Source organism: Hyperolius riggenbachi, chromosome 3 (assembly GCF_040937935.1).
Source record: "Hyperolius riggenbachi isolate aHypRig1 chromosome 3, aHypRig1.pri, whole genome shotgun sequence".
Lineage (NCBI taxonomy): Eukaryota > Metazoa > Chordata > Amphibia > Anura > Hyperoliidae > Hyperolius > Hyperolius riggenbachi.
In genome coordinates, this window is record NC_090648.1 from 473128477 (window position 1) to 473148468 (window position 19992).

At 46.9% G+C, this 19992-nt stretch overlaps 1 protein-coding gene across 3 annotated transcripts in view; it reads right to left on the reverse strand.

Annotated features, from left to right (window-relative positions):
• Window positions 1–4279: 4279 nt before the first annotated feature.
• Window positions 4280–19992, reverse strand: part of NDST1 (N-deacetylase and N-sulfotransferase 1) — a 158394-nt gene continuing 142681 nt past the window's right edge. For all 3 annotated transcript variants that reach the window (XM_068278075.1, XM_068278076.1, XM_068278078.1), the window contains 4 exons: window positions 18404–18574; window positions 14798–14907; window positions 12416–12518; window positions 4280–9355 (listed from right to left, as the gene is read on the reverse strand). In XM_068278075.1, coding sequence (XP_068134176.1) covers window positions 9236–9355; window positions 12416–12518; window positions 14798–14907; window positions 18404–18574 — 504 coding nt within the window. In that variant the 3' untranslated portion in view covers window positions 4280–9235. The remainder of the gene's footprint in view (window positions 9356–12415; window positions 12519–14797; window positions 14908–18403; window positions 18575–19992) is intronic.

A 19992-nucleotide genomic window follows, 5' to 3' on the forward strand; every position in this document is an offset into this window, starting at 1 on the left:
ACAGAGATTACAGTCCTCCCTCTCCTCCGTGCAGCTCTCTCTAGTGAACGGCTTGTACTGATCGCATCATCAGTATAAGCTATCACTAGAGCAAGGCGGATTAGGTAAGCCAGCCAGCCTATACACTTACACAGGAGACACAGCGAGGGAGCAGAGGATTAGCAGGATAGCCAGGCAACTGGTATTGCTTAAAAGGAAATCAATATAGTAGCCTTCTTAAGAACTAGCATGACTGATCTTTAGTGATACCTGAGCACTGCCTTTTTTCCCCACACCTCCACCTATGGTAAACTTTTCTGGCGCATGCTGTCCTTCTGCCCCCACCCCCTCCAGAGCAATACACCAGTCGCTAGTGTAGAGGCTAGTGACGCATTTGTACAGTGTCAACACTGCACTGTCACCCAAGGTTTTGAACAGGGCTGTGGAGTCGGAGGTTTCATAAAAACGGAGGAGTCGGATGATTTTTGTACCAACTCCACAGCCCTGGTATTAGAGGAAGGAGCCAGAGTCGAGGAGTGGGAGTAATTTTGGGTATCTGGAGTAAGAGTCGGTGGTTTCATAAACTGAGGAGTCCGAGTTGAGTCGGGTGACTTTCATACCAACTCCACAGCCCTGGTCAGTATTATGCCTGGTACACACCATGCAATTTCCCGCCAGATAGATGGGATGAATAGATAATTTCCAACAGGTCTGATCTGATTTCCGATCTCTTTCTGATCAATTTTCAAATTATTTCTATACAAAATCGATCAGAAAAACGATCGGAAATCAGATTGGATCTGACGGAAATTATCTATTCCACTTATCTATCTGCCAGGAAATTACATGGTGTGCACTAAGCATTAGACAAAGGTGTCGGAGTCTTGGAGTTGGAACAGTTTTGGGTACCTGGAGTCGGAGGTTTCATAAACTCTGTCTGTGTCTGAGTTGGGGTTGGATAATTTTTTGCACCGATTCCACAGCCCTGGTTTTGAATACCAATTCCTACCAGGCGACAGAAATGGCTTTGTGCATGCAAGGCACAAGAACTAATTCTGAGCTGAACCCTGAGGCTGAGATATGGACTCATTTACAGCAATCTCCATTTCATGCAGGTCTCTTAGTGCAGGGCTTTTCAACCTTTTCACTAATTGTACCACTTTCTATCTCCTGAAAAATTTCAAGTACCACCAGCCTGCCTGCGCAGTAATCAGACCCATACAGGCTCAAATCGTTTCCACTACAGCTGAGAGCCAGTACTGCGCATGCACACACGTTGACAAGGAGCTCTTCAGGGGGTCCCAGCGCTGGATTTCTTCTACTGAGAAGGAAGGGGGAAACCTCTTTAGGATCCTGAGCTTTACTATAAGTAGCCTCCCACCGCCACCAGAGAACTGGGCAGTGACTCACTACAAAATTCGGCTCCCCATCACTCGTTCCTCACTGTGCTGGCCTGTGGAATAGTTCAGACCTCAGTTCAGTGGTAACCTGGCCACGGTGAAGAGACAGCCAGGCAAACAGTGCACAGTGACAGCTCGTATACATCAAATACCGGAAGTGGCCAGTGATGTCTGGACTCTTCTCCACCGATCTGAGGTTTGAAGTGTGCCACAGGGCAGCAGGGCGAGGAGTGAGCAAGAGGGGAGTAGAACTTTGTGGAGGTAGGACAGGACCAGGACAAGCCACAGCCAGGCAATTAAGTGGCAGGCAAGCCTGGTGCGTGCCATCTGGCCAACAGCAAAGTACCACTGGTGGTACGTGTACCACAGGTTGAAAAGCCCTGCCTTAGTGGACCATCTCGTCTGGCTGCCCCAAGGCAAAAGTCCTCTTTTCTGACCCTTCATGACAATCTCGCTGAGTTGCATAGATTCCGATGGCAGATTCGGTCCACCGGTGAGGATAGACGCTACAGACGGTGGAGGCAATACACAAGATACACAACAGGGGAGATACATCAGCTGTCCATCCAGGGGTTTAATAATATTGAAAGGTGCAGTTCCACTGACATGGAAAAAGGAGGAGACCGGACAAACACGAGCTTCAGCTTATCGTTATACCATTCTTCCCACAAACAAGGTTAGCCAAAAAGGAAGGGGAGGAGTTAAAATGTGTCCACCATATTTTTTTTTAGTTAAAAAAGTCTGTTAATGTCAATATAAATTACAAGTAAGAGCATTTAAACAGGCATTATTTGTTGCATTCTTTGACATTCATTATTCAACAATCTAAGGCTTTCAGGACAAATTCTGAAAATTATCATTTTACCGGGAAATTTCACCCTTGTTAAAAAAATAACTGTGCGTTACCACCTTGACTCTCTATAATGAGCGGATTATTGGGAAACATTGTTTTGGTTGCTTAGTTGTGTTTTTTCCCCCCTGAATGTAAACTTAGCCATTCTGCCTGGTACACACCTCACAATTCACAATAGATAGATGGGTCGAATCAATTATTTCCGATAGGTCTGATTTCTGATCGATTTTCCAATAACCTATAAACAGAAGCGATCAGAAAAAAAGATTGTCGGACCTGGCAGAAATAATCAATTCGACCAGTCTATCTGTAAGGAAATTGCATGGTGTATACCAGGCGTTACATAGTGTTCCTAAAGGCTCGTACACACATCGGATTTTTCCAAACGACCGCCAAGCGGATCCGTCAAAACCAGTCTTATCAGGTGAACAGCCGACCGTACACATGCCCGATTTGACGTCCAAACGACCGGTTGTTTGGAAAAATCCGACTTGTGTATGCACCTTAATGGAAATTGGGAGATAAGAGGGTCAGAGTTTGTTGTCAGTCAACAGATCAGTCCAAGTATAGAGAACAGTGACAAGGTCTCCTGTAGGGGGATGGTAGCTTCTGCACAATGGTCTCATGGCAACAGTATACTAAACAGGAAATGAGTAGTGTTGCCAAGGTTGCAAGGAAGGGGCAAGTTGAGCTTCCTGTCAGTTGTGGGAATTGTTCTCTGGCTGCAGAATGAAAATATAATTTTTAATAACATTAATTTGAGTGTCGCCAATCTACAATTGTGACAATTTTATGACAAAAGTGAAATTTCCCTTTAAGTGGAACATCTTGAGGAAAACATTTGAAATTGTAAGGCAGGTTTTTGCAATCGTGAACAATTTTCTGAATTATTAATCATGTTCTGTTAGGCCTGAACAGACTCTTGAAGTATCAATCACATCCTATGAGAAATAGTCCCATTTAACTTGATTACTGGAATCGATTTCCCATAATCCTCTGCACAACAGGGCTAATCCCAGCCACACAGGTTAAATGCTCTGATAGTTGTCATATAGATTAGGAAGTTGCAATCAGTGCAGCATTGCTGCAGTATTAAAGCACACCCGAGGTGAGAGGGATATGGAGGCTTTTTAACAATACCAGTTGCCTGGCTGTCCTGTTGATCTATTTGGCATTAGTAGTGTCTGAATAACATGAATGCGGCAAATCCAATCAGACTTCAGTCAAACATCTAATCTGCATGCTTGTTCATTGTCTATGGGGAAAAGTATTAGAGGCAAAGGATCAGCAGGACAGCCAGGCAATTGGTATTGTATAAAATATAATCCAAAAGGCTCACACACTCAGAACAGTTTAATACCTTGGCAAAGGGGACGCGCCACGGCTCCGAAACTTCTGATGGTTATTTAAATAGACACCTGGCACATTATGTGATTAAACAACTTTTCTTCTACTGAATGCACCGGTGCAGCACCTCGCAACTTGGCATGGTGTGTAACACTCTTCTGGTTCTTGTATTGTGTAAAAGGTAATGATTATGGCAACTACCATATTTCTCTCACTTCAGGTGTCCTTTAAGTTAATTTTCTATGGAGTCCAACATTTTGTATGCATGGCCCCGATCATAAGATCTTAAAGGGATACTGTAGGGGGGTCAGGGGAAAAGGAGTTGAACTTACCCGGGGCTTCTAACGGTCCTCCGCAGACATCCTGCACCCGCGCAGACCCTCAACGATGCTCAGGCCCCGCCTCCAGTTCACTTCTGGAATTTCAGACTTTAAAGTCTGAAAACCACTGCGCCTGAGTTGCCGTGTCCTCGCTCCTGCTGACGTCACCAGGAGTGTACTGAGCAGGCACAGACCATACTGGACTTGTGCTATACACTCCTGATGACATCAGCAGGATCGAGGACATGGCAACGCAGGCGCAGTGGTTTTGAGACTTTAAAGTCTGAAATTCCAGAAGTGAACTGGAGGCGGGGCCGGAGCATCGGTGAGTGGCTGCGCGGGCACAGGATGTCTGCGGGGGACCATTAGAAGCCCCGGGTAAGTTCAACTCATTTTCCCCCGACCCCCCTACAGTATCCCTTTAAATCTCTTATCATCTTATGTCTACAGTTACATTTATCTTAGAAGTTTTTAAAGCATGCAAAGCTAATTCTCACTAGAGTAACATTTAGAAAACAATTCTTAAAGGATGCCTTAGTCTTTACTCGATTTGGAGATCAACAGGGCTGTGGAGTTGGAGTCTGAGCCGAGGAGTCGGAGCAATTTTTGGTATCTGGAGTCGGCGGTTTCGTAAACTGAGGAGTCGGAGTTGGATGATTTTTGTTCCAACACCACAGCCCTGGAAATCAAAGCCGTGTGTGTGGGGAGGTGCGCATAGGCTTACCGCACCTCCCGTGGCCCAGCATCTGCCTCTGTTGACCTGTAACCAGCCCTGTTCCAAAGCCCTGGTCTGCGGGTGTACGTGCACATTCCCATGGGAAGACGGCGGGTGTGGTCACCAGGTGTGATAGCCGATATACTGCGCCTGTGCACGTAGTATGTCCAGGTCAGATGACCCCGCGCACCGGGTACATCTTCCCACGGATATACTGCACCTACCCCCACCCAGGACTTTGGAACGGGGCCGGTTACAGATCAACGGAGGGAGATGCCGGACCACAGGAAGTGCGGTAAGCGTATGCGCACCTCCCCACACACACACAGTGTCGATTTCCGAATTGATTAAGGACTAAGGTATCCTTTAATGAATCCATCTCAACTTTGTAGAATTAGATGTCCTTTCAACACGTCTTATAGGTCAGATTCACCATGTTTTTATTTGCCAACACATTTGCCGCTAGGAGAGACCGGCAAGTAAATGGTGGGCAAATCCAGGTAGGGAAATATGAGGGGGTGTGCCCAAACTTTATCAACAGACCCGCCCCATCTGTACATTTTTCATAAGCTCCTCCCCAGGTCTACATTTTGTCTTTCAGACATCCAAAAATTCCTAATTGGGCATGAAGACACTTCAAGAGCATATAAAGGCATAGCGGGACAAAAGACATGATTAAAATTCATTAAGTATACCATTTTGCCATCTTGTCTCATACAGATGCAGACACCGAAGAGCAACTTTTCAGAGCAATATTATCAGCAGTTCTGTTCCTTTGGCTTGTAGGAAACTAAATCGCCAACGAATATGCTCTCCTTGTGCTGGATTCATCTCCCTTTATTACCACCGACTTTCACATTAACCTCCCTGGTGGTATTATTTCCAGATTTTAGGGCCTAAAAGCGGTGCAATTTTTTCACAAGCTTTTATACCCTAAAACGGGGAGCTCTGCGGCAGCCCTGCACTTACCCACCTCCCTGAGGTCCAGCGCTGCAATTCTCCCACCGTCCTCCGGGTGGCGCCGTAACCCTAGTGTGAGTTCACCGTCTGTCATCATGACGACAAACGGCGTTCTCACCTGAGGCTTTCATAGCCTCTGAGGACCGAAAGAAGAATGGCGAAAAGAATGGCGGGATGGCGTCTGGATCCCGAGGGCGGACAGTTGAAACAGCGCCATGCTGACTCCCTACACATCCCAACAGCTACACCAAGTCAGGCTCGGGATTACCGCTCCTGACTGTTTTTTTTTCACCCACCTGACTCGAGTAGGCCTGAACGATTTTAGGAAAAGATTGAATTGCACGATTTCTGTCCGAAATTGCGATTTCGATTTGGTTCACGATTTTCTTTCAATCAAGCTTTAGTATATCACACAGTCCAGCTCAGTCACCTCAGCTCAAATGCACAGTGCCCACAGCACACATCATCTTGCACACACAGAATTAGTCGCACAGGGTGTCAGAGTGATCTGGTGTGCATTGTGCAGAGTTGCAAAGGAGGCAGGGGGCGGAGCCATGATAAATCTTAGCCTAGATGCCTGGCTCGTAGCTCTTAGTCGGTAGTGGTACTGTCTGTCACTGCCTGGCCAAACTCATGACTGACAGGCCTTCCGTGGCGCGCTAGGCTAGGAGCAAGAGAGCACGAGAGTCTGCGGGAGAAGAGAGAACCGAGAGCCTGTGGGCAGAATCTACTGCCCGCCCAGCTGATGAAGTGCCAGGCTGGGCGGAGCGAAAGTGTGAGAGCCTGCCGCGGCCGCCCGCCCAGTCAATGATGCGCTAGGCGGAGGGAGAAAGTGAGAGGCTGAGCCCTGTGATGACTTCAGAGGTGGAGGCGGCACTAGGAAGGAGTAAGGAGCTGGTTAGAACCGCTAAGCCGCCGCTACTTACACGGAGCGGCATGTGGAAGATGGACTGACTGCCTCTGCCTGGCTGAACTGATACACTGCAGGAGGGCGGGAGGGATATCGTGAGAAATCGCGGCATTCACGATCACGGAATCGTCATTTCCGTGATCGCGATTTCGGTTTTAAATCGATAAATCGTTCAGCCCTAGACTCGAGGTTAATATCCTGACTATGTTTTTACGAACTGCAGAATCAATGGGTCTAGGATTTCTCCAACTCTAGTATCTGAGGCAGGAAATGAGAACAATGATAGAGCAGCTAAATGTTATAGCAGATTTAAAGCCTCAAACAAATGTATGAGCAGGGATCGGGACACAATCGCTGGGGCGACAGTTTGAGTGCTGTGGAGGTGGGCTGAGGGAGAAGGAGGGAAGACTCATGGTGCATGGTGGATTGGCTTTCAGCAGGTGGGGGTGAGGAGTACAATGTGATGGGGGACAGTCCAACATTGCTAAAGGTTTGGCATGCCAGATCTTTACGTGAAGTTGGAGAGCACCGGTACACATGTTAGATTCTCGGCTGAGGCAGTCCTCAACACCAACCTTTGCTAAGTTTCATCCAATGTATGCACATGGCTTAAAGTGTACCCGAGCCAAAGCTCAGGTACAAATTCACATACTTACCTAAGAAGAGGAAAGACTCTGGATCCTAATGAGACTTCTCTCGCTATCCTCTTGCCCACCATCGCAGAGCGTAGACCCTCCAAAGATTGTCAGTAATCTGATTGAGGCCACGCCCCTCTTCGAGCACGAGCGCAGCTGCACTGTGCCTGCTCAAGTACGGTGGCCCCTGCGCAGTAAGCTGCTGCAGCTCGGACGTTCTCGGGCTAAAAGAGGTAGGCAAACCCGACTATCTGAAAAGCCAGCGGGCAGCAACAGGGGATCAGAGGAAAGTGAGGGAAGCCTTATTAGGATCCAGGGGCTCTTCTCTCCTTAGGTAAGTATCTGGATTTTGTTTTTGTTTCTATTTAATACATTTTGGCCTTGGGTTCTCTTTAAAGCAAACCTGAAATGAAAGGGATATGGAGGCTGACATATTTATTTCCTTTTAATCAATGCACATTGCCTGGCTGTCCCGATGAATCTCTGCCTCTAATACTCTTAGCCATAGACCCTGAACAAGCAGATCAAATGCTCTGACTGCAATCAGACTAGATTAGCCACATGCTTGTTTCAGTTGTGTGAATCAGACACTATGGATACCAGAAAGATCAGCAGGACTGCCAGGCAACTGGTATTACGTAAAAGGAAATAAATATGGCAGCCTCTATATACCTCTCACTTCAGGTTCCCTTTAAAAGTCGGGGTGAGAAAAATAAACCCAGCACAAAGAAAAAAAAGCATATGGTCATATGTAAACAAGCTTCCCAGCGCAAAGTGTCTGTAGAGGGCCAAGGGAACAGAATACCCCAAAACATTCAACACAAAAAATTGCACTCCTAATACTACTGGGCTGTCTAGTAACTGCGTGTGCATCATTGCTGACCCACTGTAACTCTCATCCTCGGGGCTGGGCACACGACTGAGAAGTTCTGTTACAGTGTGTACATACAGCAACATGGTACTGCACCTTTAAAACATCAGCCTATCTTGAAAATGCGCGAGTGGTTACAGAACCAGGATATGTACAGAAGAGCCAATGATACGGGGTTCACAGAGATTCTTATAGGCAATACTGTACAGCAGGTTTAGGCAGATGTGATTTCTGTCTAGATCAGCAGAGCGTTACTGGGGACATTTCGACGTCACAGCTAAGGTCACATGACCACCCCATTCCGCCATTCGCAGTTTGAAAACTCCGATATATAGCGACTTTTCCATCCCGGAATCCCTGAATTTTTATTGCTACAACATAGTCGTCGTCAGATTCCCATAAAGGCAGAGTCACAGAATTGAAGTCCTGTCTCCCAACGGCAGAGCTAAAGGGCCAATACTTTCCTTTTTTTTTGGGATAATCTGCATCGACCCTGGATAGGCCCCAAAAGCTTTTTTGAAAAGCTTTTGTACCTTTAAAAAAATCGACAACAGTACCCTAGTAGGTGAACTCATTAGTAAATAATTCAGTACAATGCTAGCACCAAACTGTACACTAAATACAATGAGGTTTCCCCAACCAACCCAACGTCTTCCTCACTTCGCTATTAAACCTCTAGATTCCAAGACAGGACTCTTACGAACTGCCATGAAAATTGCTGCAAACTCTCTTGGGAAGACCAGGAAATATTTGTGAAATACATGGTATTTCATAGCTTTGTGGCACTTCCGTCTATAGCAGGACAGGCATGTTAACCGTTCACCAGTCCACGCAGTCAGAAAGTTTGTTTTGTTCTTTGATAGTTGTTGTGGTGGACCTTCCACACCTATCCAGAATTCACATGTAGCCCGGTTTGCCAGTCACCGGGGCTCGTTCCATAATAATAAGTGGTTGAGTCCATGTACAACAGTCAAACGAACGTGTGGAACCCAGTAAAGTAGGGATCCCACACGGAATAAATGAGGCCTCTAAAACAGGCCTTTCAGGATGAGAAATTGGTGGCTTTGCAGTGCCTTCAGGAGTAAAGGGGTCTCAGATGTTCCTCCGAAAAGGAGTCTTTCCGTCACAGTGACCAGGTGTCACTTGGCAAGCGTAAAGGCTGGAGATCCTTGGTGGTGTCTCTGCTTGGCCATCGCTGGAAAACTTGTAAGACCATAACCTCTTCCTAAAAGCAGCAGCCAACAGCTACCTCGTGCTCTGGAGCTCCTCGCGTAGCCAGGTGGGTAATGTTTGGCCCATCTTGTAGAGCAGCTTGGACAGTTCAACATTATGGTCCCTATAATAGTCTGTCAGAAAGGCTCGAGACTGAAAAGAGAAAAAAAAATAGAAACAAAATCACATACTTGAAGTCCATTAAAATAACCAGTTATGGATGCATTAGGTATTGGAATTATCTATATTGATGGTCTTAAAGGGATACTTAAGTGAAAATAAAAAAAATGATTTTTACTCACCTGGGGCTTCCCTCAAACCCCTGCAGCTGTCCGGTGCCCTCGCAGTCTCGCTCCGTTCCTTCTGTCCCCGCCGGCGGCTACTTGCGGTTTCGGCGACAGCCGCCGACAGGCTGGGAACGCGAGTGATTCTTCGCGTTCCCAGCCACAAAATATCGCCCCCTATGCTGCTATTGCGTCAAGAAGGCCGCAATAGCAGCATAGGGAGATATTGTGGCAGGGAACGCGAAGAATCACTCGCGTTCCCAGCCTGTCGGCGGCTGTCGCCGAAACCGCAAGTAGCCACCAGCGGGGACAGAAGGAACGGAGCGAGGCTGCGAGGGCACCGGACAGCTGCAGAGGTTTGAGGGAAGCCCCAGGTGAGTAAAAATCATTTTTTTATTTTCACTTAAAGAGACTCTGTAACATCAAAAACCTCCCCTGGGGGGTACTCACCTCGGGTGGGGGAAGCCTCTGGATCCTAATGAGGCTTCCCACGCCGTCCTCTGTCCCACGGGGGTCTCGCTGCAGCCCTCCGAACAGCCGGCGACAGAGCCGACTGTAGCTTCAATATTTACCTTTGCTGGCTCCAGCGGGGGCGCTGTGGCTGCTTTCGGCACGGAAATAGACGGAAATACCCGATCTCTGTCGGGTCCGCTCTACTGCGCAGGCGCCGGGTATTTCCGCCTACTTTGGAGCCGACAGCCGTCAGAGCGCCTGCGCAGGAGCCGGGAAGGTAAATATTGACGTCACCGCTGCATGGAGGGCTGCAGCGAGACCCCTGAGGGATGGAGGACGGCGTGGGAAGCCTCATTAGGATCCGGAGGCTTCCCCCACCCGAGGTGAGTACCCCCCAGGGGACGTTTTGTCGTTACAGTTCCTCTTTAAGTATCCCTTTAAGCGGTTATGTTGCAGACAAGCACCTACAGTGGCCATTTGGTAAGAAATGCTGTCGCTATGGTTAAAACCACTGGACTGTTCAGACTGATGCAAAAATCCACTAGTAGAAAAAGATCCTTTTTTTTCCAATAAGCTCTAGACTATGGTGGCGTATTGATTAGCACTCTCGACTGCAGCGCTGGGTCTCCAGTTCAAATCCCAGCCTGTATCTGCACAGAGTTCGTTTGTTCTCCCCGTGTCTGCATGGGCTTCCCCCAGGCACTCTGGCGTCCTCCTACATCCCAAAAACATACAGATAAGTTAATTGGCTTCCCCCTAAAATTGGCTCAAGACTACGATACATACTAGCGTATGTACCCGATATATACATAGACATATGACCATGGGAGGGGTTAGATTGTGAGCCCCTCTGAGGGATAGGAGACAAGACAATATGTACTCTGTACAGCACTGCAGAAGATGTTGCTTCTGCTAAATAATAATAATAATTATATTAAAAAAAAAAGCATTAAAGTGAACCTGAGATGAAGCACCCTCGTGTATTTTACCATATATATATATATATATATATATATATATATATATATATATATATATATATATATATATATATATATATATATATATATATATCAGTGGGAACATTATGCTGGGCATACATGGTGCGTTTCTACGGCTGAATCGAGCCATTAGATTTCAGACGTGTCCGATCACCCGCCGGATCGATTCCGCCCTCGATACCGCGGGCGGGACAATGGGAAAAACGAGCAGAAGATAAAAGATGCTCCCGCAGGGACGATCGGGAATCGATCCAGGCACGCACGGGGACGCGCGGGAGTCGATCCGGCGGCATAATCGAGCCGCAGAAACGCACCATGTATGCCCAGCATTAGAGAAAACACCTACCCTGCTCTCTGTTTCATTAATTACTGTTCAGATTGCTTATCAGCCCAAATAAAATCCCCAACTGAGCATTCAGTCTGGCTTTGCTATAATGATTCCTGAGCAGAGCCACAAGGGGGCAGGCTTGGGCTTGAAAAGACATCACAAAGGACAGAATCAGCTGTAATGATTCCTGAGCAAAGCCAGACTGAATGCTCAGTTGGGGATTTTATCAGGGCTGGTAACAAGCTGAGCAGTAAATAATGAAACAGAGAGCAGGGTAGGTGTTTTCTCTAATGTTCCCACTGATATATATGGGAAAATACATGAGACTGCTTCGTCTCTGGTCCACTTTAAAGAAACAAAAGTAATATTTTTAATGAAATATTTAGCCACTCTCTACAGAGCAGCTCCACCACAGGTTAATGCTCCCTGCCCTTCCCCCACCAAAAGCCCACAACATTTACAAACCTTTCTTAGGTTTGTTTGATAGATTTATTGAACTTAGGAGCACCTGGATGCTCACTTTAGGTAAAAATAAAGGGTCACACCTACATAAAAAAAATGAAGCATACGTAATCTGTGAAGAATTATTATTATTTAGCACTTATACAGTACTGACAACTTCCACAGCGCTTAAGAGTATATAGTATATAGTCTCATCTCTAATGGACCTCGGAAGGGCGCACAGTCTAATCTCTAACATAGTCATATGTTCATAGTAGTCTAGAGCCATTTTTTTTAGGTGGGAGCCAATTAACGTATCTGTTTGTTTTTGGGATGATGGAGGAAACTGGAGTGCTGGAGGAAACATACACAGTCATAGGGAGAACATACAAACTACGTGCTGATAGTTTCCTCGCTGTGATCCGTAATGCAAGGGGAGGGGGCTATCCACTACACCACCATGCTGCGCATTGCCCAAGAATGGAGACGGAACGTCATCAGATTATCAAAAGCAAAAGTCCAAAAGTTTTCAACTTATTGAATCAAACCGAAGGTATATCAATCGCTTTCTGGATTCTTCTGTTTATCAGCTCTATAAAACAACAATCTCAAGGAAATCTATGTGTGTGGCTGGCATAAGGATAGGAGTGTACAGAGTATAACCCCGAAGGACAAGATAACTTTTTCTTTGATAGGAAAAACTTACATCTGAGTTCATATCTGGGTACTTCCTCCCTTTACTCTTTCCCAGGCATTTGGTTTTGCCCCCGTCCAGGAGTTGGCACCAGAATCCCTTCTTGGAATCGAATCTGGAAAAAAATACACCAACGCTAATATTATGGATGTGAAATAACTGCCCTAATTATAAGCGGACTCTGCCAAGTGAGAGGGATGGAAAACGTACAGTCTTCTTCAACAGACACATTACAGCCATTTAAGATTTTATATGAGAAATAAAAGGCAATCTGATGTGAGAGTTCAGTCCGCATTATCGTCTCCAGACATCTCTTCATGCGTCTGACAAGCTCATGACTTCAGATCCCCGGAATCTCAGCCAACGAAACAGCTACATAAAACCCAGCAAGGAAAAAGCAGCTCGCTGAAAGCCAAGCTATATATAAAAGACGGGCATAGCTTCAATCCATGAATATGTGCGAATGTGAAGCTAAACACAGAGTTTCTATTTTTGTCGCCGGAAACCATCGGTTTAAAAATATTCTTTGGCTCCTACACCTAAACAAATTTTAGAAAAAAAACTATCGAAAAAAATATGTTGAACATTCAATTTCTCTATACAATCGATTTTATTGAAAAACGTGAACATCAGTTTTATTGCATCGTGTGCGACTACCTTAACCTATTCCAGACCGACGTAGTTGGAATTTATGTCCCCCAATGGCTGTGCGGCTCTGACAAGACAGATTTTAACTATACACTGCCGCACACTTACGTTGGTCCTTAACCTCTTCAGCACCACGGTCTTAAAGCCATTTTTTTCTACTTAGGCCACTGCAGCTTTAAGGCCTTGCTGCAGGGCCATACAACTCAGCACACAAGTGGTTCCCTTACCCCCCCTGCCCCCCCTTTTCTGCATCTTCTGTATCTTTTTTTTTTTTTTTTTTTTTAACCCTCCCTCCTTCCTCCCGCCAGCCAATCAGCCTGATCGGCTGTCATAGGCTTCAGCCTATGACAGCGGATCACTTTTCTGCCACCCAGGGGGACAGCTGTGTCACACTGCTGTCCCCAGTACAGCGCTGCTGTAGATCGCAGCACTGTACCATGTAAATAGACGACGGTTTCACCGTCTAACAGTCTCCTATCGGCGATTGCCGCTGGGAGGCTAATGATGGAGCGATCCTCTGCAATCTACGCCCCTAGCACTTCATGCCAATTGGTGTGGAGTGGTGCTGGGGCTGCCGCTCTGCTCACGCCAATCGGCGTTGAGCAGTCGTTAAGCAGTTAAAGTAAACCGAGCACCATTTTTAGCACCCAGGGCATCTCAATAGTACATTTAATATGCACGCCAACAATGTGGCTCACTAGTAAAAAATAAAAAACAAACAAACAAAAAAACCTTACATTTTATCTTTTTACATTTAAAAGTTTAGCAGAAGCCTTTATTATACTATTTCCTCCCACTTCCTAGGCCTGTCCGACGGCAGAAATTTCAGGCAGATAAGGAGCAATCAAAAAGCTTTTGTCAGGAGGGGGAGGGGGGGTAGATTGTACACTGTGCCTCAAAGAGTTTACAGAAGTCACAGATACTATCTTCACACCTTCCCCTGGATAAATAATTGGCAGCTAGAAGGGGAGAGGGGAACATGGCAGCTCCAATAACTTTTAGAAACCAAAAGTAATGCTTGGTTCCCTTTAAGGAGCCACAGCGGTCCGGTCCCAAAACGGTTAAGGCGGGCAGCACCTGCTGCAAGTAATTAGCAGTGACATGGGTACTAATTCTAAAGTTACTGACCCCTGCCTGGGAGCAGTAGCGTAACAATAGCCCCTGCAACCCCTGACCATGTGACATGCTTGCAGCACGGAGAGAGTGGCTGTCAGGAGGAAGAGGAGATGTGACAGCGGGAACAGGTCAGTATTTGTACACAGCTCCACTTTGCCAACTCTGGGGGAGGTTGGGACTAAAGTACCAGTTAATTCACTGGCCACCACGCGGGGCGGGGGGTGCTGCAGGGACCCCAGGATCATACACTGGTCACTACACAAGGAAGGGAGAAGGTGTCTGCAGGGGGCCTCAAGGTCATTATATATGCTGGGGGAGGGGGGGCGTTGTTATGCCCCTGCCTGGGTGGGGTCATACACACTCCACCAGCTACAGAAAGGACCGGAGGAAGTGGTGAGCATTTTAGAGGCAGTGCTGATCATGTCAGCACTACGTCTGCTATGCTTTATTTTTAATACAGATTGGATGCAGTTTAAAGCAAACCTGTTGCTGGCTTTGAATGGAGATGTTTCACCAGACCATACTGACCACCATGTCAGTTGCTGTAGGACAAGTACACTACGTGAACTAAAGGAAGTCTTGCGGTTCCTCCTAGCAGCTCAACCAGCAGTTATGAGGACGGATACTCACGCCAATGCCTTGTGATAGTCCATGGCATTTGCCACACCCAAGAATTTCTGCACAGAATCCATGATGTTGGCAGGCTCGGTGCGCAGCAACTTGCCATCTAAGACCAGGATCTGGAAGACAAACATACAGCATTGCTCACTCTCTCACAGTGTAAGGTGGCTAAAACAGAGGCAGCTTCCTAAAGAGTGGGCTGGAAGAGGGGATGGTTATGTAGTGCTTAAAGGAATCGTCAGGCAAATAAAATAAAAAAATGAGTTTCACTTACCTGGGGCTTCTACCAGCCCCATGCAGCCATCCTTTGCCCTCGTAGTCACTCACTGCTGCTCCAGTCCCCTGCCGCCAGCTTACGCGTTGCACCACTAACGCATAAAAATATATGTGTTAATGTACGCGATAGCTTCATGCACCAGCGGGAATGCGTGCAAATGTATGCGTGGCGGCCCGCCAACCCCGAGGTCGGCAAAAATGACACTGACGGAGCTGAGAGAAGCCCCAGGTAAGTGAAACTTTTTTTTTTTGCCTGCCGATTCTTTTAAAGGGAACCCAAGGTGATAGGGATATGGAGGGTGCCATATTTATCTCCTTTTAAACAATGCACATTGCAGCAGATCAGGTACTCTGACTCAATGCCAGGAAACTGGCATTGTTTGCAAGGAAATAAATATGGCAGTCTCCATATCCCTTTCACTTCAGGTTCCCTTTAGGGCCCATTCACACTATAAATCGCAAAACGGTAGCGCGCATGGGTGATTTTACTACGATTAGTGCGGTAAATCACTGCTCACACTTCCGCGATTCAGAGGAATAGCGATCAGCACTTTATTAAGCACAGTACCGTGATGGCTCCAGAATCGCGGCAAAACGCTGCATGTAGTGCGCTGTGCGATTGGCGTTAATCACAAATCGCTGTGAGATCACTGCCACATACTTTCTATTGCGCTAGCGCTTTGGCGAATAAACAGGAATCACCCGCTAATTGCTCAAGTGCAAACGGCACTTAAGCGAGTGTAAAGGCAACAGTAAAAAAAAAAGTCAAATACTTACCCATAGACAGGGAAGGCTCTGGATCCTAGAGAATTCCCTGTCTTTTCTTGCTCCCCTTGTTCCAGCATTGTTACTAGGAATAGTCAATGAGATGCAAATTTCGAGTTGTTGCAGCGTTTTGAAAATTGTGTATGCAAATGTATGCACCTTGAACATGAACCAATCAGATCCTGCTGAGGTACAATTCAATTGGTCCATTTTCAAGTTGTATAAATTGAGGTGCGCGACCTCTATGCCATTTGCTGTAGGAAAAGTACACTACTTGAACTAAAGGAAGTCTTTTGGTTTGCAAACTGTGGTGCAGATTGAAGACTTTAGTATGATGTTTGCACAGCCCATTTTTTTTTTAATGAAAACATTATATATACTGTGAATCCGAAAAGTATTCACAGCGCATCACTGTTTTCACATTTTTGTTACGTTAAAGAAGGGGTCTCAAACTCGTGGCCCATTTCCGGCCCTCGATACAATATTTTGTGGCCCGTGCCGGCAAACGCTTCCTTATAGTTCGCTTCAGTGCTCCCAAGTAATCCGCCGCATCCCCGCCGCTAAACGAGGGCTGCAGAGCCCCCAAATTGCCTGGGGGGCAATCCGCCGGCATTTCCTGGAAGGGGCAGAGCTTTCAGCTCTTCCCCTCCTGACGTCAATCGCCGCATGGATTGCCGCCTCTCCCCGCCCCTCCCCGCCCCTCTCACTCTTCCTTCACAGAGAGGGGCGGGGAGAGGCGGCGATGCGTCGCAATTGACGTCAGGAGGGGCAAAGCTGAAGTTGAAAGCTCTGCCCCTTCCAGGAAATGCCGGCGGATTGCCGCCCAGGCGATTTGGGGGCTCTGCAGCCCTCGTTTTGCGGTGGGGACATGGCGGATTACTTGTAAAGGGAGCACTGAACCGAACTCTAAGGTAAAATAGGCAAAATGGTTCGCTTCAGTGTGAATTCGATTTTGAAATAAAAATCAATGCAAGGGACCGGGGGGGGGGGGGGGGCTTGCGGATAGGGGAGCTGCTCATTGACTTTTTTTGTGAAATCCCTTATGCAGCCCAGCCTCATCCTGACTTTGCCTTCTGCGGCCCCCAGGTAAATTGAGTTTGAGACCCCTGCGTTAAAGCCTTATTTCAAAGTAGATGAAATTCTTTTTTTTCCCCTCAGAATTCTGCACACAACACCCCATAATGACAACATCAAAAAAGTTAAAATTTTGGCAAATGTATTAAAAAAAAAAAAAAAAAAAAAAAAAAAAAGTCACATGTATTCACAGCCTTTGCCATGAAGCTCAAAATTGAGTTCAGGTGCATCCTGTTTCCCCTGATCATCCTTCAGTTCTATCAGCAGCTTTAATTAGAGTCTACCTGTGGTAAATTCAGTTGATTGGACATGATTTGGAAAGTCACACACTTGTCTATATATGGTCCCACACTTCAGGTCAGAGCCCAAACCAAGCATGAAGTCAAAGGAATGTCTGTAAACCTCCGAGACAGGATTGTCTCGAAGCTAAACAGACACATCCTGGATTAAACCACGATCAGGGGCATTCTTAAACTCAGACTGGGAAGACGATTCATCTTTCAGCAGTGCAACAACTCTAAGCACATAGCCAAAATATCAAAGGGGTGGCTTCAGAACAACTCTATGAATGTCATTGAGTGGCCCAGTCAGAAGATAGACTTGAATCCCATTGAACATCTCTGGAGAGATCTTAAAATTGCTGTGCACAGACGCTTCCCATTCAACCTGATGGAGCCTGAGAGGTGCTGCAAAGCGGAATGGAGAAACTAGCCAAGGATAAGTGTGCCAAGTTTGTGGCATCATATTTAAAAAAGACTTGAGGCTGCAATTGCTGCCAAAGGTGCATCAACAAAGTATTGAGCAAAGTTTGTGAATACTTCTTGTATATGCAATTTCTCTGTTTTATTATTTTTAATAAATGTGTCAAAGCCTCAAGTAAACTTTTTTCACACGGTCATTATGGGGTGTGGTGTTGAAAATTATGAGAAAAAAAATGAATCCATTTTGGAATAAGGCTTAAACCTAACATGGAAAAAGTGAAGTGAATACATTCCGGATGTAATGGAAAGCATTCAGGAATGAGTAAACTCACATTATGCATAGGATCCTTGCATACAGTGCCCCGGTGCATCAAACCACATAACAAATACTACAAATTTGGGCAGAACAATGCAAAAACCTGCCCATTTTTCCATAGCCCAACCGGTTTCGGCCTTGCACCATCAGGCTTAACTCCCTTCAAGTCAGTATTTTCTGTTAGCAGTTACCACACTTCCTGTGTTCTAAAAAATGTCTCCTCCTCATGTAAACACCATTTCTCAGTAATGCATGAAATTCTGTTTCCTACATGTTCACACCTAACTAACCTGCCCCACAGCAGAATCCAAGAAGGAAAGAATGCAAGTTGTACTGCACTGGCAAGCACGTCTGGGCCATTGCGCTTACCCAACATTCTGATTGCAATTAGACTTTGCCTTGTGTCATTTTACCTTTGTCATTTTGCAAAAACATATCCTGTGACAGGACACATTAAAAGTAACAGAGGATAGAGCCAATTACCTGGTTAGCATGAAAGTGGTTTAACCAGCGTTCAATATGAGTGGCATACCATCCGGGGACAAGGCACCTGTTCTGCAGAGCTCTCAGCTTGGAAGGAGCATCTGGCCCCGCGGTTATGACTTCTTGGAAGGTGTATTTCAAAGCCACAGGGTCATCATGGGCTCTCTGGTGCTGGAAGCAAAATAACACTTCATGTAAAGTAGGTGATTAAGTAGTATATAATTAGCTGATGGCAAATAAAATTACTTTGAAAGCCCTTAGTCCCTACTTCCTGTTCCACAGACGGCCACTGCCTTCCTGTTCCACAGACGGCCACTGCCTCCTGTTTCCACAGACGGCCACTGCCTCCTGTTTCCACAGACGGCCACTGCCTCCTGTTTCCACAGACGGCCACTGCCTCCTGTTTCCACAGACGGCCACTGCCTCCTGTTTCCACAGACGGCCACTGCCTCCTGTTTCCACAGACGGCCACTGCCTCCTGTTTCCACAGACGGCCACTGCCTCCTGTTTCCACAGACGGCCACTGCCTCCTGTTTCCACAGACGGCCACTGCCTCCTGTTTCCACAGACGGCCACTGCCTCCTGTTTCCACAGACGGCCACTGCCTCCTGTTTCCACAGACGGCCACTGCCTCCTGTTTCCACAGACGGCCACTGCCTCCTGTTTCCACAGACGGCCACTGCCTCCTGTTTCCACAGACTGCCACTGCCTCCTGTTTCCACAGACTGCCACTGCCTCCTGTTTCCACAGACTGCCACTGCCTCCTGTTTCCACAGACTGCCACTGCCTCCTGTTTCCACAGACTGCCACTGCCTCCTGTTTCCACAGACTGCCACTGCCTCCTGTTTCCACAGACTGCCACTGCCTCCTGTTTCCACAGACTGCCACTGCCTCCTGTTTCCACAGACTGCCACTGCCTCCTGTTCCACAGACTGTCACTGCATCCTGTTTCACGGACTGTCACTGAGGCATTGTTTCACAGGCCTGTTTCACAGACACTCACTGCATCCTGTTCCACAGACTGTCACTGCTTCCTGTTACAGACTGTCACTGCATCCTGTTCCACAGACTGTCACTGCCTCCTGTTCCACAGACTGTCACTGCCTCCTGTTCCACAGACTGTCACTGCTTCCTGTTCCACAGACTGTCACTGCCTCCTGTTCCACAGACTGTCACTGCCTCCTGTTCCACAGACTGTCACTGCCTCCTGTTCCACAGACTGTCACTGCCTCCTGTTCCACAGACTGTCACTGCCTCCTGTTCCACAGACTGTCACTGCTTCCTGTTCCACAGACTGTCACTGCTTCCTGTTCCACAGACTGTCACTGCTTCCTGTTTCCACAGACTGTCACCGCTTCCTGATCCACATACTGTCCCTGCCTCCTGTTCCACAGACTGTCACTGCTTCCTGTTACAGACTGTCACTGCATCCTGTTCCACAGACTGTCACTGCTTCCTATTCCACAGACTGTCACTGCTTACTGTTACAGACTGTCACTGCATCCTGTTCCACAGACTGTCACTGCTTCCTGTTCCACAGACTGTCACTGCTTCCTGTTAAAGACTGTCACTGCATCCTGTTCCACAGA